This window comes from Cryptotermes secundus, unplaced genomic scaffold (genome assembly GCF_002891405.2).
Source record: "Cryptotermes secundus unplaced genomic scaffold, Csec_1.0 scaffold2, whole genome shotgun sequence".
Lineage (NCBI taxonomy): Eukaryota > Metazoa > Arthropoda > Insecta > Blattodea > Kalotermitidae > Cryptotermes > Cryptotermes secundus.
The window spans coordinates 96,489-114,344 of record NW_019728496.1 but is presented as its reverse complement, the minus strand read 5'-3'; the positions used below and the strand labels follow the sequence as shown (position 1 = coordinate 114,344).

At 40.6% G+C, this 17,856-nt stretch overlaps 2 protein-coding genes across 3 annotated transcripts in view; one reads left to right on the top strand and one right to left on the bottom strand.

Moving 5' to 3' along the window:
- Positions 1-406: 406 nt before the first annotated feature.
- On the bottom strand, positions 407-4,853 carry LOC111865120 (prostaglandin E synthase 3). 2 transcript variants are annotated; one of them, XM_023852866.2, is made up of 4 exons: positions 4,750-4,853; positions 3,978-4,164; positions 3,518-3,706; positions 407-2,978 (listed from the first exon to the last, which is right to left on the bottom strand). In XM_023852866.2, exons 1-4 carry the CDS (start codon positions 4,764-4,766, stop codon positions 2,865-2,867), a joined length of 507 nt encoding a protein of 168 aa, XP_023708634.1. In that variant the 5' UTR covers positions 4,767-4,853; the 3' UTR covers positions 407-2,864. The 2 variants fall into 2 exon arrangements, with proteins under 2 accessions (XP_023708634.1, XP_023708635.1); XM_023852867.1 differs by lacking the exon at positions 4,750-4,853 and adding an exon at positions 4,297-4,597.
- Positions 4,854-5,026: 173 nt separating this feature from the next.
- LOC111865117 (nostrin) overlaps positions 5,027-17,856 on the top strand; it is an 88,318-nt gene continuing 75,488 nt past the window's right edge. Inside the window, exon 1 of the mRNA XM_023852859.2 lies at positions 5,027-5,409. Within this exon, the coding sequence (XP_023708627.1) occupies positions 5,380-5,409 (30 nt within the window). The 5' untranslated portion in view covers positions 5,027-5,379. The remainder of the gene's footprint in view (positions 5,410-17,856) is intronic.

Here is a 17,856-nt window from a genome sequence, read left to right as displayed (position 1 = left end):
TCTAGATAATTAACCAAAGGCAGTGAAAATGCCAGAATTCTTATGATATGCATAAATTTTAGACCTCGTTACTCTAAAACTGGGGTCCCCCATAATGTTCATATAAAAACATGACCAAAATTTGCACTGATGTATGTATTAATCATAATATACAATGTGTGAAGGCAGAAATTAAAATTTCAATACAAAGTGGGGGTAGATTTGTCCCTGTGCTTAGTGAAGCACCACACCATGAAGATTTATTGGGAGTGGAGATATAGCTCCACTATTATGGAACTTGCAGTAGATGGTATGTAGTCTGTTTCACCCCTGGTATCCAATAAATATAAGGCTGGGCCCTAGATCCAGTGTGGACACTGAAGGAGAGAAAAATTACTTGTCCCTGCCAGGAATCAAACCCTGTGTATCCATTCGTAGCTTTTTATTATACTGACAGAGCTATCCAAATTCATTTAAACAAAGTGGTAACAAATATTCAAAAGAGAGGAAGAATCTCCTTTCAAACATGTTGAGTAGTAGTGCTAATAAACAGCCTAATTAATATAACACAAGTTTCTGTTGTTTTTAGACATATATCAGCTATAATTTATTTTGATTAAAATATGCTAGGATATTGCCTGAGCATAATGGTGTCTGATGAAAAGGTGCAGTATTTTTTAATGGTTCTGTATCTTGGGGTGCAGAATTATGGTGCCCACAATGTACCCATCTTTTCAAACACAGCAACTTTGGGTGCTGATGATCTCTTCAATTGGTGTCAGGGTTCTTATTTTGTAAGAGCAGTTATACTTAGTAGGGCAAGTGCTCTGTGTGGTTCATTTTTTTTTGGTGGGGATTGAATGTATGAGTATGCATAATGTTTTAAGAAAAAATATAAAGGAAACCTCCGCAAAGACTGATCTATGTTATAAATATGTCACTTCTTACATGCTTTAAAGTAAAAATAATTTTTCCCCCATTTTTCTTGTTTGTATCCATGCTGCAAGCTGTTGGTATCAATAAAGTCAACATATTAAGGCTGTAAATTATTTGTTTGCAGAGAAGTTTTGCCTTCTTAGTATAACCCATTTTATGTTAATTTTCAAACAGTTCTGTTATTTACAGGGCTCAAAAGATCTTCGGTGACAAGTTATCAAACTTTTTGCCTCGTAATATTTCATGGTGCTCTGTATTCTTGTATGAAATGTTTTAAAATTAGCGGAGTGTCGCTTTAATTCAGTCATGCAGAGCACAGCCTGGCTAAATCAGAAGCTTTTCTGTTTAAGGTATACTATCAGTCTGCAGAAAAGTATGTCACAACCATTTTGCACGTGGTTCTCTGACTTATAGGCACCTTCCTGCCACATGCTGAATTTTATCACATCTATTAAATAGTACACAGCATTCAGTTGAGGAAACTTTGCAACACCGCTGACCCAGCCCAACATTCCTCAGATTGCTACTGTAACTGCTGATAGCAGAATGAGTCATTAGCACTGATAAACACACGCCTTTAGGGTATGGCCTGAGTGCGGCGGGGCGTGGGCAACTTTATGGCAGGGACAGCAGCGGGCCGCTGCTGTGTCCTCAGTGCACCTCTAGCATTCAGCGTTTATATCCTCAAAAGAAACCTTCGAAACGCTACTGAAACACAAACTGGTTTGACCTGTACACTCCACGACCCGCTGCACTCAGGCCATACCCTTACAGTTACAGTTACAGCAGCAATCTGTGAGGAATATTGGACCCAGTCAACAGTGTTACAAAGTTACCTCCTTGATTGAACACCCTATACTTGGCATCAGGCTGAAACTATTTGAAATAATTGTCAGTGTGTAATTTATGTAAACATATGGTAGTTTATGACGACACTAAAAATTACATATATGGAAGTTCTGCTGCATGAATCGGATGAGATTCTCATATCATGGAGCATGACCATACTTCGCTCTATATCTCGATTTACGGTCATTTAAGGAATGCACCTTCACCTCTACTTAGAAATTTATTTAACAATGATTACATTCCCTGAACATAAAAAGGAGTGAAATAATATTTTACATTTGCATGACAAATGAGAACACATAAGTATGAAAACAAGCTGGCATCTGTTTTCACGGAACTGCCTCGATAAGCTGTCTTCTGGTTAATCATCTCTGTGGGTGTGTGGGATACAGTTCAATTGAGCACTGTTAATATGGCAGAGGCTCATACAGTGATGACAAAACTCTGCTCTTAATAAGAACAGCTGCTCCAAAGACAGGATCAACCAAAAGTTACTGCATCATCATTGAAAGTAGAACCACTCTGGGCAATGGTAATAAAAAATGTTGGGAATGCAAAACACTGCAAGGAAATGAAAACATGAATGGTGGTAATTAAAACATTAGCAATAAACTGCCACTGGAACGAAGATAATTTTGTAATGTATTTATGGAACACGAGTTCTAAAAATATTCTACGATGAGATAACGGCATTCAACTGGGGCACTGAGACAAAAAAACATTTGGTAAAGAGTCCTTGAATTTAACAAAACAATAATACATACAATCTGTTTTGAAATTTCTACCCCATTAATTGTCGTTTTTGGCTAATGCCTGCACTGAAGTTGCCTGCACTTGCAAGGTATTCATATTCCATACTGCAATGTATTTCAAGTCTTATATGCTTCTTGCAATGCCACACGTGAAGAAGGTATTAAGTGGTCTGAACTGCATCAAGAAGATATCCAATCTGTTATTAACGAACAATTACAGCTGAACAACAGGCCTGTTAATGGGTTTAGTTAAACTTTCATGGTCCATTTTCCCATCTCAGGCTTTAAATAGCAATGATGAGGAAAAATATTGATGACTTTGCTTCGTTCTGTTTGCATATCAGGCCATCACTCCAAGTCAGGAAGTTCCTCATCGTCGGAATCAGACTCTGGCTCAAGGTCGTCAAAACTTGGCTTGCTATCACCGCCGCCACCTCCCAAGCCACCCATCTGCCTCATCATCTGAAAGAAAGGCCACGGCATCACTTATATACAGTAAGTATGATTGAGTGTAAATTGTAATACTGTACACTGTCGACTGTCAGATGTGTAACAATTTCTATGTACACAGCTTTGGAAACGGATAATATGAAAATTATTCTCAATATCAATCATGACAGCCATGCACCAATGTACCTTACTGAACACTGACAAATTATGTTACTAGTAAGGATGATGATCTTCAGTTTATTTTATTTGAAGGAAATCCATACGTAACCAAGTTTCATGCCACAGTGGCATTTCATATGCAGCCTTTCTGGAGTATATTACCTGCCATATTATGTTAAGTAAATATCTGTGAACTATAATACATAAATTTCCCCATCATAATTAACACTGTTTACATATAACATGTGCAACACAATAGCATGTTCACAAACAATATAGTCTTCTGATCAGTAATATTTCAGTCTGACCAGTAACTGCATTAGGGACTGTATAGAGGCTGCTATATTTCATCCCAGAATATGCCACAATATGTGTGAAAGGGAGAATCGTACCTCTTCAAGGTCTTCTGACTGGCCAACATCATCCTCACTATCATCCTCGTCCTTCCATTTATTGAAATCCACCTTCAGCCAATGATATTTCTTCTTATCTTTCATCAGATGAGGCCAATATGGTCCATCTTCCTCTTTCTTCTTCAGGACAAGCTCAATATTACGATCACGAATACATTTTACTGATTTCTGTCCAAAGAAAATAACAGCAGTAGCAACAAACTTGAAATTACTAGGAGTACAGCAGGATTTACCTGCTTCCACGACAATTTCTACTTTCAATGAATCAAATCCAAATTGTATTTCAACTATGCCTTTTGGTTTATGCTTCATAAAAGCAATTCTGTTAATTTTGGGTACCACTCTGACAAATCATGTTTCTTAAATTATAAATTTATATACACTTCTGGTCCTTAAACAATAATAAAATTACGACAATTTTCACATAACGTATAAATACCTCTGGGTCGATTTCTTTGAAAAGTGGTATTGTTATTTCGTGGTCCTTCTTTTCTGTCCCTCCAACTCCATGAAAATACACTTTATCGCTGTCTATTTTGATTTCGGGGTTCTTGCAATCTTCAAGACAAATTGTAAGAAAAATTATGTTATTCCTCTGAGCCCACATAACAGAGGGAGGCACAGCCCTGGAAAAATAAAACAAAACCAACCTGCACCAGAGGAAATGTGATGGTTGCACCATCGCACATACTCAGTACTCAAGTAGCTTTTAAAAACAGAGGTTTTAACTTAACTAATATTATTAAATACGAACATACTCATTTTCATGCACCATTTTCAATGCTCCTTGAATTATCTTCAAATTTAAGTTGCAAACAAAGGCCACGAAGAACCACGCTACAGACACCGCTTATATACCACACTACAAACAACGTGGTTCCACCTGCACTCTTATACGTAACCAACAACCTTTGCTGCTACGTAAAAGACTGATCTAGAGTATAAGTTTCCTCTCCGCAGTCTCAAATGCAAAATATTTCCACAACCTACAACTGGACGAACTGGACGTTCAGGAAATTTCATCAATCAATACACGCAACGCAGGCAGAAATCAAAGATGGCGGTGACTGTACCATTCTATTCAAGCATTAGTACTATATTCACTTTTTACTTTACTTTTACAACAAATTAAATACGAACAATTTTTTAATTTTATCTATAAAAGGTAGCATACACAAACGACATTAAATAATTAGTATTTGTAAACTTACTGGTCGTCACCCGACATCTTTTCGCTATGTGAAACAAGGAGCGGTTAGATTGCGCTTGTCACGATCGATAGGAAGAACGATATTCGATACGAGTTCTTGTCGATTCGGTAACTGAGTATGTCGAACGATTATGGGTGACTGCACGCTCGAATTTGTATGCTGCTACCATCTTGTGCCAGAATTTATGATTATAAACCAGTTCTGTTCATTTACGTTATTGCCGTTAGGCTGCAGGATCGTCAACTGTATGCTTCTGCCATCTTCAGTTGCCATTACTCATTGTATCATGTCCGGGAGATCAGATGTCTCTTTCGAGATTGACGCATTTTCACTTATGCTTTTAAATCAGACCCGCGTTAATTACACGAGAAATGTTGTCTCTAAATGAAGGTGTTCATAATATTTTAATACAGTCGGTGTACGTGTGAATATTAGTGCCATTATGTTTTAGAAATGCGAAGAAACGATAATCACCTGAAAAATACGTTATCAGTGTCTTCATATTCAGTGAAGATTTCAGTGTTTTTAGCCATATAGAATATGTTCTTATGTGTATAATATTAACTGAGCTAATGCAGATTGAAATACACTGTTGAAGAGATCGAAGAGACGTCAGTAAAAACTGGAACGATGACTGCTCTGTTCAAGGATACGTTCTGGGTAAGTAAATCAGTGTTCATTAAGATCTTGCGTCAACATTTACCCTCTTCATTCTGTTACCAGATTTGTTAACACTTCACGTTACGGATGCAAAGCTTGAAAAATAAACCAAGCAACATATTGCTTTTGATAAAACGTAATTAGGCCTGGAAACTTATTTCTTGTGCTTCTTCGACAGAAAGAAAATTTGACAAAATAACATACAGCACTGGTAATTATGAAGTAACATACACCTGTTAAAATTTCAGTGTCATGGATTCAAATAGCAGAGTTTCTTATCAGACCTGCTGGTAATATGTTATTTACATCTGGGGAAACACGACACTTCGCTGGTTCCAAAGAATAAATTTGTGAATGTTCAGGATGGGCACTTTTATTGCATGACTTCTGAGGGTCAAATGCCCCATCGTTTCCATCGACAATTTAGTAGTTTTATATACCATACCATATACACCATAATTAATCGTAATTCTTAATTTCGAAAAGTCACGAAGTGTAGATAATGGCTGTTTTATGAAGTTAAGACGAAGTTCGGGAAATGCTTTTTGATATTCAGCTCAGAATCGTTTAATTTCCGACCGAATTAGATTTTCACCTTGAAGGAAGAACGTAAGTCGAGAGTTTTTAGAGCAATTTCTTAAGATTATATTTTGGAGTTCAGAAGGGGCTTTAACAGTAGGAGAGGAAATTCACATAATGAGAACCTTCTTAATTTTTTCTTTCTACCTTGCTGTAATAGTATCATGGCGATCAAGTGAAGGACAGTGAGATGGGTGATATACGTAGTACATACGGAGAATCTGAAAATTCATACAAAATATTTATCGGAAAATGGCAGGCGAGAGACCTTCGCTTAGTTTAGGAAAATAATATTAAAATATATTTTATGGAAGCGAAGTGGATGGGATTTGTTTGGCTTAGAATAGGGTCAAATGACGTACGTTGTATACACAGCACTAAACCTTTGGGTTTAAGAAGAAAGTACCAAATTTCTCTTGAATATTTTCAAGCTAAGGATAAGAAAAAATATCGATGAGTTTGCTAATGGCCAAAAAGGAAAATGCCACAACGTAGTCAAATTTTCGGAGCAGTCGCTGTTGCAGTCTTGGAACCCCATACAACCCAAGGTCTTCCTTCACCTTATTCAGGTTTATCTTCTGAGGTATTACGTCGAGGACAACAAAAACCCGTCTTTACGAGGTGTACTTTTGACCTACAAACCGGGCGATGTTGCCACACATGCTTTATTCTGAGTGTATAGGGATATTACAGCTGATAATTGCTTGAAGAAGTAATATTTTACGTGGAAAGGCTTCGTCGGATTCGTTACCGGGGGTGTGTGTTCAATTTGTTAACTTTGCACTTGACCACGTGGTTGCTAAGATTATCCTTCGAAGCAGGAATATGTGTCGTTTTCTTGTCTTGTCACACGGCAATGCCCGATCTCCTTTTGAGGCGTTGCGTTTGAAGAACGCCTTGCGTGGAAGACGGTGTGGGCATGACTAATTGCACTATGAAAACTAGCTTCCTTACTCTGTAAGCAGCCAAGTTCTTCATTAGAGATTAAGCCCCGAACGAAAATACCGAAGATGTGATCAGGGCTATGGCTGAGTTACTTATAACGTCGTTAAATGAGCTATATGATAGGAATGAGGCTAATGCATAACTTCGTCTGCCCTGAAAGTAGACGCAGGAGGTCCAACCAAAACATTCGTACCTGTCCACCTTCTGTTTTCGACAGCCTGAATGTTCAGGCCAGACGTCTGAAGGCGGATCCCTGTCCACTATGCGATCTTGAAGCCACTGTAAGTCGATCGTATAAGTAAAGCGTGACAAGCTGACTTCATATAATCACCATCATCATCAAGATGTCTGCGTGTAAAGATATGAGGGCACAAACACGAGGAGAAGCAAGATACAAACAGAAACAAACCCCGTGGCCTGTAGTCCGCAAGCGAACTATACCGACCGAGCGACCGCCGCTTGTCGGTGAAGTTAATGCCAACTTTTGCGGATAGAGGGTGTCGCGTGGTCAGCACAAAATTATAAAGATGAAATTGTTTCTGTGTTTCATTAAGCGCCATAATACGAAAACGTGGAGATACCTTTATGGATTCTTAACGTCGGCTATAGATGGATGTGAGTGGTCAGCTTTCCGCCCCGCTCACTTTATCCCCTGTGAAATAGCTCCCTCGTACCCATTGGATATGAGGCTGATTGTGCCCCAGAACCGGCTTGGACGTTGTGGAGAAGAGAAAATATCTTGCCCCTTCCGGAAACCGAACCCCCATTCCTTAGTTGTCCGCCTCGTATCCTGTCACTATATGGACTCAATTATCCTGTCTCAGAACAGAAGGAAATGAGTGTGGAAAATGGAAACATATATTTTAGCATTGGTTTATGTGCATGGAAATGCTACAAGAAAGAGTGCAGTAGACGAAGCGGAATGCTGTAGCAATCGAGAGATTGACGGATTTATCTAGGCCAGGAAAATTGCCTCGATATAGAAGACTGGTTTGTTAGAAGACGTGATGTCTGAACAAGGTAACCTGAAATAAGATATTCTGGAAATGTCCGTATCTTCCATTTATTCTTCGTTTCAGCGAACTGCCAGTCATGTAAAAGGATGTAATGATTTTGATGATTAATTTCAGTAGTAAATAGGGCGTTATTAGCAAGATGCCCAGCCTATCGAATCCCAGCGCCTTCGAGACACTTCGCTTAGTGGGGGGTGGAGTCAAACTGGGTCCACTCGGCACGGCGGCCACTGATTGGCCTATTGTAGCCTGCCCCGGGTGATTATGATGATGGAGAATTTGGTGGAATGAAGATTGGCAGGGGAAACCGAAGTACTCGGCGAAAACCGGCCCCAGCGCCCCTTTGTTCACCACAAATCCCACTTGACCAGACACGGGATCGAACCCGGGCCGTCGCGGTGGGAAGCCAGAGACTAACCGCTTGAGCTATGGCGCGGCCGGACCACTACATTACGTGATCTTTTGAATTTTTATTAGGATAGGCCTGCTATCTTCACTATATACTCACATGTGTTACACTACGATGTTGCTTTCTTGTGACATGCTTATTTTTTTTTTTTTTTTTAGAAATTCGGATCAACATGTACCAAGCAGTAGAATACAAGAAACATTGTTTATAACATGAGTTTCACTTGCTCAGCCTTATTTTATTTTTTCTTTGCCGACCTTACCTTCGTGTGGACCAGCGTTGGTATTGGTAAGACTAAAACTGTTTTGTTGTCCTTGTCTTGGAGACATGTTTTGGTTGTGGTAACTCACTATAGACACTAGAGGGAACACATTTATGCTTGCGTTCTTGATTATTTTGGAAGAAACTTTCCTCTATGTCGAAACTACGAGCCAGTGTGTTTCAACATTATTTACCTCGCAAGCTCCCATATTAGACGTACAGTATCTTCTCAAAGCATTATATAGATGCATTCCACATTCCTTACCTCAGCAATATATTTCAGTTCGTGACATAAATTATAGATATAGATCTGTCCAATTGCAGTGCTTAACACACGTGTTCCCTACTTTGCCCCAATAATTCAGTTCTCTGGATAAGAAATATTCCATTGCGTTTGTACTTCGTTGGAATATTTACGTTTTTAAATGAAAATAATTCTTGGCCGCTTGGTTGCATCCTCTTGGATTGTCAAATTGTCATCCGGCATAAATGTCTCAAATCCAGAACGCGCACAACTAAGACAAGGGAGGATTTTTTTAGTAAAATAATTTTTGTTATGAATGAATATCGCTTCTTCCCTTGTAAATACTTTCTTATGAAGCAGTTCTATACTTCTTTATTATGTCGAATTTCGCTGGAATTATGGAGGTTGCGATCTGCTGGTATTCACTATAATCTGTAAGAGTGGAAAAGAAATTCGGGCTTATGTTCCATTTTAAAATAACGTTAATTCAGTGGCTGGTAATTTTCAGTGTCACCTTAATAGACAGACGGACAAAATTTTTAAATTTATAGAGAGAGAAGTAGTTAACTTGGAGTCAGTGGCCTGAACAGTGGAAATTTAGGTGTCCAGGAAGTGGATATGGAAATTGCCATAAGGTCATTGCTCCTTTCTTGTCTATCAACACCATTCCTTCGGTTCCTCGGTGTTTTCCTTTCTAATGTTGTGCCATGTAAAGGCTATATCAGTTAATAACTTGAACTTTCTGTGAGAACTCTACTACTTTCAGAACAATCACAGCCAAATTCATACGCGACTGAATCTGCGAGATTTCAACCCTGTTACTCTTTTCATGGACACTATTATCCTCTTTAGTCATTTCTTAAGGGGTAACTGATTTATCGGCTAGTTACGACATGTTCCTTGTGTCTGTATAGAAGACACCATCCTGTTTGAGTGACTGGAAATAGGACATTGTCAGCACAGGAGGCAAGTCAGTGGTTTTCTGGGGATGTTAATTTGTCTTTTGACATGTGTAGCTGTCACAATTTATCTTTGGAAGGGTATAACTAAATGCTGTACTCCAGAAGATAACTGCTTCCATGTGTGAGGTCCGAGTTCTGTCTCTGGGAACTGCTTGTTCTCAAGAATCGTTATGTGATTACTTTATGCTGATTGCATGATGATTTTGGCTAGTTAAAATCAGCCAATTGGAGATTAATTCTTACCTGAGAAAGGAATATCATCAATTCAGATCCTTCTGGGACATGAAGCGACGCTTCAGCAAGATGCTTGACTTCAACACTTGATTTCGGAAACTTATCGGTGTCGAACGTGATTTGTCCGCGTTCCGCTCATGTATCTAGATTCATCACTCATGGCGTCTTCAGTTCTTCGGAGTGGGGCGTGATTCGCCTGCACGCCTCATGTTTATCCAGATTAATCAGAACTTGATTTGGGGATATTAAGATTTATAATAGTATTAAAAACCACGCTCCCTTGCTTGTGCGGGGAAATTTGTAAAGTTTCGCTAGCAGTAAATGAACAAGGAAATTGTTGTAAGTTTTGAGGTTTTCACGGCGATGACAATGAAGAAAGTTGTCTTCTGGGTTTAGGCACCGTGTATTCTTCGTTTTGGCCGACGTTTCGGAGGAACGTAGCGCCTCCATCTTCAGAGCAGTTGAATAGCTGCGGAGAGCAGTAGCTGCGGCTCTCCGCAGCTATTCAACTGCTCTGAAGATGGAGGCGCTACGTTCCTCCGAAACGTCGGCCAAAACGAAGAATACACGGTGCCTAAACCCAGAAGACAACTTTCTTCATTGTCATCGCCGTGAAAACCTCAAAACTTACATAGTATTCCTCTATGGGGAGGCTATCCATCGACAAAGATGGAGGCGCTACGTTCCTCCGAAACGTCGGCCAAAACGAAGAATACACGGTGCCTAAACCCAGAAGACAACTTTCTTCATTGTCATCGCCGTGAAAACCTCAAAACTTACATAGTATTCCTCTATGGGGAGGCTATCCATCGACGAAGATGGAGGCGCTACGTTCCTCCGAAACGTCGGCCAAAACGAAGAATACACGGTGCCTAAACCCAGAAGACAACTTTCTTCAAGGAAATTGTTGTTGCGACTAGAATGAAGGCCCAGCTTCTGATGTGCCTTTTCCGCTTGCTTAATTATTGCGGTTACACGAACAGGAGAGGAACCAATTGTTCCACTGAACCGGCATTTCAGTTAGAAGGAGGGGACGGTGGTAAATCTTACATACATTTGGGCTAGAATCTCTTTTTAGGTAAATGTGAAGCATACTAGGTTCATATTGCATCAATATGAACAGGTTTATTTGGCCGCGCCATAGCTAAAACGGTTAGTCGCTGGCTTCCCACCGCGGCGGCCCGGGTTCGATCCCGGGTCTGGTCAAGTGGGATTTGTGGTGGACAAATTGGCGCTGGGGCAGGTTTTCTCCGAGTACTTCGGTTTCCCCTGCCAATCTTCATTCCACCAAATTCTCCATCATCATAATCACCCGGGGCAGGCTACAGTAGGCCAATCATTGGCCGCTGTGCCGAGCGGACCCAGTTGGACTCCACCCCCCACTAAGTGAAAAAAAAGAACATTTATTTACCAAGTAAAGTAAGAACTCCTCATGTTTAGATCATATCTTTCCGTCCGTCCGTCCGTCCGTCACATACAAGTATCGGTATCAGTGCCTAAGCCCTTTGACTTTTTTAATTCGACATTGGAGGATGTGAGAATGTGAGCAGTTCAGAATTTAGAACATACTGATCAACAATAAGCCATACTTTAAACAAGACAACAGATTATTTTTGCATGTATATTATAAACGTTTTGGCCGGTCACGGTAGCCGAGCGGTCTAAGGCATGCACTGTCTTCGCTCGCTCGGAAGCCGGGATCGTGGGTTCGAATCCCACTCAGGGCATGGATGTTTAGTTTGTGTGTGTGCGTTTTTCTGTGTTTGTGTAGAGGTAGAGGCCTTGCGACGAGCTGATCACCCGCCCATGGAGTCCTACCGAATGTGTAAGATCTAGTAAACCGAAGTGAAACGGAGAGTTTCATGGAGGTAGGCCTAGGCCCAAATTGGGGCTGTAGCGCCACAGAAAAAAAATATAAACGTTTTGTGAAGTTCGACAGGAGATGTCTATATAAAACTTTCGTCGGCCACTTTGATATTTAGCTGTACTGGCCGATTACGAAACCTGCTTTACATAAAGCATACTTTTTCATGTATGCATAAACAGATTCACACTCACATTGTTGCAGTTTGATATTGTGAATTGTTATGCTGTTAAAGTATACAGTTTAGGCTTTTTATTTAATACATTTTGTGTTTTATTGAAATTCAGTTCTCAGAGTGGCCGCAGTTAACCTTAATAAACGGCAAAGAATGCCGTTTGAAATTTTGCATAGGTCTACTGCTTTGTGGAGTACACGTTTTTCAAGTCTTGTTTAACTAGTGCTCACCATGACACTGCGCATGATCAAACATTTCCCGGATATAACCTGTATTGTTACCAGTCAAGCATACAAACATCTGTAAATGTGTAGAAAGCTGCCTACAGGAGTCCTGGTTACCCATCCTTGGAAAACTCATAGCTACCCGATACAAGTCGCCTTTGTTTGGACTGGTGTCCTGCTTTCATTTCCGACCTTATGGCTAGACATCAGAACAATAAGAAACGCAGTTTCGTGGGATCAGGCATCTTCTTGAGAAACTAATAATCACCTCATTTGCCAAGAAATTCCTCGGTTTTTATGAAACCTGAAGGTTTTAAAGGGCAAGGAGTCTCATGAGCAATTGAGCGACTGTTGACTTTTAACGAAGGATTTTGCTTCCTGGAATCTGCTGGTTTAATCTGACTTTAGCTATGCTGGTCATCCAGATTGTCTTTAGAGCTATCAAACACGTACTGGCATGTGTCAGTGGTACATTTCCAGGTTACGGTGCTCATAGTTATGCGGATGTGTGCTTGCCTGTGCAAAATCAGAGCGTTGTTTTATATTTCCGCTGTACGTCTTGGATTCTTGTAATAAGCGAAGTGGAACTACGATTCTCTTCCCCTAACAACACTGCTAAAGGGTGCAGATTGTGTAACCAGACGTTTGTCATCATCACAAAAACTTCTAATTGGACTCTGCCCTGCACAAATTCAAGAAAGTTCCCATCACCACAGCCCGTATCCTTTGTAGCCATTTTAATATTCTGGCCTATCTTCCATTGTGTGTCTGGATCACCGTAAAGTTTTCTTTGTAATTTTTGTTTCCCCGTATGCGTACTATATACGTTGCTTATTCAAGCCTCTGTCACATGCCACCTATTTTAAGTGACGTGTACAAAATAATTTCATAGTTATGTAATTCTTTTCGTTTCCTTGTTAAGTGTTCTTTTTCTAGAGCAGCCATATTCTGGGGAAATATGCAGAGTGATTCTAAATTATTGTCGGGGTTTCCATGGCCTATAAAACGAAAACCCGAGAAAAATTTGGAATTGCCCTGTACATATTTTCATTAATTATACCTTCAGCAACCTCTCCCCTCCCCCCAAAACCAATACTAAGGATCTCAGTAACGTGGAAATTGATAGTCTCGCGTGATTTTATATTAGTTTTAAAGCAGCAAGTCGATGTTATTAGTGATTCTGAAGTGTATGTTGAGACTTAATTGCTGTGGGCCATGTACTACTACCCTCTCATTTAAACTTTTCAATCAGAAAAGGCATTGAACTTAAACTATAATCAATCTAAATTCGGTATTGACATTTCCATCCTGTTAAGTATCCTAGTCATATCTCCATTACTCGGACACACTGCGTGAAGGTGAGGGTGGAATTAAGACAGGAGACGATTTTTGCTGTTCATTTTATTATAGGCTTGTTTTGCCGCATCTGAAAATAAATTATTGCAGTTCTTATAATGACGATATGTATAAAATTGTAACTTTGCCTATGGTTCTGTATGGGTGTGAAACTTGGTCTCTGACGTTAAGGGAGGAACATAGACTGAGGGCGTTTGAGAACAGGGCGCTGAGGAGAATATTTGGACCGAAAAGGGATGAAGTGACAGGAGGTTGGAGAAAACTGCATAATGAGGAGCTTCATAACTGGTACTTTTCTCCAAGTATAATGATCAAGTCAAGGTGGATGGGATGGGCAGGGTATGTAGTACGAATAGGTGGAGAAGGGGAATGAATATAAGATATTGATGGGAAAGCCGGAAGGAAAGAGGCCACAGGGAAGACCAAGGCGTAGGTGGATGGACAATATTGAAATGGATCTTAGGTAGGATTGGATGGTATGGATTGGATTGATCTGGCTCAGGATAGTGACCACTGGAGGGCTCTTGTGAACGCGGTATTGAACCTTCGGGTTCCATAAAGTGCTGGGAAGGTCTTGAGTAGCTACACAATTGGAAGCTTCTGAAGAAGGCCTCAGCTCCACGAGTGAGTGATAATTACGATAGCCTATGATACATAAGTTATGTATTTCCATGGAATGTGCATGCAAGTATATATGCATATGTGGCATGATTTAGAGGTTTCATATCGTTACGTATGAAGGTGTTTGGCGAGAATATCAATCTCGCACAGTTTAGTCAGCACCTTATTGTTTGTGCTATATTATGCAACTCTGTATATTTATAAGCAGTGGTGCCTTTCTATGAAAACTATGAAGGTCGAATAGTTACTTCCGTCACCAAGACTGCTAAGGTCGGTGAGCAAATGAAAACGCTGAAACCTGGGCAGCCTGTGTTCGATGCTACTGAAATTGGAATCTGGTATCCATAAACAGCTGTCTTTGTGTCGAATGAATTTTTTTTATTTATGCCTACGTTTTGCCGATCGGAGGTAAACAGTCATAATTCCAGTACGTAAGCTTCTACTTGTAGCCCATCGTTTCCTCTAACATTGTCCGTTTCTTCATTTCTGGTCTGTTTCGTTTTTTTTTCTTGTCGCTACAGCCCCAATTTGGTCCTTGGCCTGCCTCCATGAAACTCTCCTTTTCACTTCGGTTTACTAGATCTTAGAAATTCGGTAGGACTCCTTGGGCGGGTGATTAGCTCGTCGCAAGGCCTCTGCCCGTACACAAACACAATCACTAAGCAGCCATGCGCTGAGTGGGATTGGAACCACGATCCATGCTTCAGAGCGAGCGAAGACAGTGCATGCCTTAGACCGCTCGGACACCATGACCGGCAGTGTATAAGAATGATATATAAGAATTTAGTTCGTACCTCACAGGAAACAGATCCGAACCCACGATCCCGGCTTCAGAGCGAGCGAAGATAGTTCATGCCTTTGACCGCTCGGCTACCGTGACTGGCTCTCTGTTTCGTTACTTAGCAATTATTTGGGTCCTGAAACACCACTAACGTGTGGCCTAAATGATAGAGCCTCTGTCAACAGAGTGGAAATCCTTACGTCTGTCAAAATAAATACGCAATTTCGTTATACCACTACTGTTCATTTGAGAAACGCTTCAGAGACGAATTATTATAGGCCGAATATTTCGTAAAGTCCATAGAATGAAATTTGTTCATTTTGGTACATAGCAGAAATTGTTTTCTTTTTAACGAAATCTTTAATTTAAATGGTAAAGAAGCCTTTTCAGCTGCAGTAATGATAGACCTGTAGAATTTCTTAGTAAGATATACATGGTTTTGAGTTAGGCCCGTTTACTTCTGAGTACAAATCTCATGTGTTAGGATCATTAACTAGTATTGATGTAACACGGCGTAAATATCAGGGGGTTTAATTTGTGAGCTAAATCTTTAGTAATCTGCAAGACAGTTCTAGGCTGAATGCATCTCGGTATTAGAATGGGAAGAGAGAGCAAATCTACAAACCATTTCAGTTAGAATAACCAGCTCCGATCCAGGCTACACGGAGTTCTCCCGTGGCATTCCTTCCAAGCATGTACTGAAATACCTACTCATGGAGCTAAGCACCTCTGGAGGAGCAGCCAGTTCTGCAGCTACTCAAGAATTTCCCAGCATTTTATGGAACCCCAAGGTTCATTACCGTGTTCACAAGAGCCCTCCAATGGTCCCTATCCTGAGCCAGATCAATCCAATCAATCCCATCATATCTCTCCAGGATCCATTTTAATATTGTTCATCCACCTACGTCTTGGTCTTCCCAGTGGCCTCTTTCCTTCTGGCTTTCCCACCAATGTCCCATATGCATTGCTCTTCTCCCCATTCGTGCTACATGTCCTGCCCTCCTCATTATGCAGTTTTCTCCAACCTCTTGTCACTTCATCTCTCTTCGGTCCAAATATTCTCCTCAACACCCTCAGAATCTCATATACCTTAAAGTAGGTCATGATCGCTGTCTTTATGTTCTCTCCAACTCATAGTTCATAATCATCGTACCATTCCATGCATAATCTATGTCGTCTTATAATCGAAGAAGGAGTAAGGGACTCGCCTGTCTTTATTGCTATAAACTCGTGCATATTTTGTTGGATTTTTTGCTCATTCGGTTTCTTCCAGCTGTTTCGTAGCTGCAGATTTGTTCTGGCTCGACAAGACAAATCCATTCTTACACAAGAGTAAGTGCGTTTAGTTGTTAGTGCCGGCTGTCAAAGCAGGTCGCTGCTTTCTGCCACGTTACGTAATTAGTTGCAAACTTAGTGACTGGCGAAATGGTTCACTAGCCGAAGTCATTAATGAAAGGAAGGGAAAAATGACAACAGATTCGTCGTGCAGAGTCTTAAAATATTGAACCACACAACTTTCTTCTTCTTCCCTTCTAGGCGAAGTGAATGTACCGCCGTGTAGACCATTCGGAAGGTCTCGTATAATATAGACCAGCTTCACTTCTGCAATTACACCCTATTATTAATTTTGTAACTAGTGAGGTAGTAATGTGCTAGTTTTGGTTGCAAAATGCGCATCTCCCGCCTGTGGTTTCGTTTATTTCCAAACAAAAGAGAGCGTTTTCATGTCACTAAATTGAAAACTCTGCCGGGCAATAGATATCATAAACAGTTATTGTGTTTAGCGTGTTTATTTGGCCGTCTCTGTGGTCTAGTGATCAGAGTTCCTGGCTATAGGTCAGAGGTCCGCGTTCGATTCCCGGCGCTACCAGATTTTCTTACATGTAGTGGGTCTGGAACGGGGTTCACTCAGCCTCTTGATGATAAATGAGGAGCTGTTTCAAGGGAATAGCGGCTCCGGTATAGAAAACCGAAATTAACGGCCGTGGGGATCCGTTGCGCTGACCACGCGACACCCTCTATCCGCTAAAATTGGAACTAACTTCACCGACAAGCGGCGGTCGCTCTGTCGTTATAGTTCGCTTGCGGACTCAAGCCATGGAGTTTGTTTTGTTTGTAAGTATATTTAAGCTGTTGTAGGCGTAGGAATTTGCCATGCTATAGCTCAAGTGGTTAGATGCTGGATTTTCACTGCGTATAGTCGGGTTAAACCTCAGGGTGACTTCATGTTCGTTTCATGGTGGACGGAGCGGGACTTGAGCTAACCGGAATTTCACTGTTGCTTTACTTCAGTCTTTAAATTTGGGCTTCGTATTTGGCCTGGAACTTAACGGGTTACAGAATCAAGTTATTTTATATGGCAAGCAACCTCTTACCGTCACTCGAATTTCAGTTAAGGCTGTTTCTAGCGACTCATTTTTGTTTTATCCTGTTGTGAACCACTATATATATTATATACCTGTCAACTGAACATTATTCCCAAAAGGTGGAGTTTGCTGTCTAGAATGATTTACACATTTACATCACTCACTCATGGAGCTGAACCCTTCTTGAGAAGCTTCCAATTGTGCAGTTACTCAAGAACTTCCCAGAATTTTATGGAACCCGTAAGTTCATTACCGTGTTCACAAGAGCCCTTCACTAGTCCCTATCCTGAGTCAGATCTATCGAAACCATATCATCCCATCCTATCTCTCTAAGATCCATTTTAATATTGTCCACCCACCTACGCCTTGGTCTTCCCAGTGGTCTCTTTCTTTCCGGCTTTTCCATCAATATC

What these genes read in the sequence shown, in the direction of transcription:
- LOC111865120 (XM_023852866.2), bottom strand. An exon ending in TCAAAGAAATCGACCCAGAG is followed by an intron (nt 3,707 to 3,977) that starts GTATTTATACGT and finishes TTCTTTGGACAG; the next exon opens with AAATCAGTAAAATGTATTCG. An exon ending in AGTCAGAAGACCTTGAAGAG is followed by an intron (nt 2,979 to 3,517) that starts GTACGATTCTCC and finishes CCTTTCTTTCAG; the next exon opens with ATGATGAGGCAGATGGGTGG.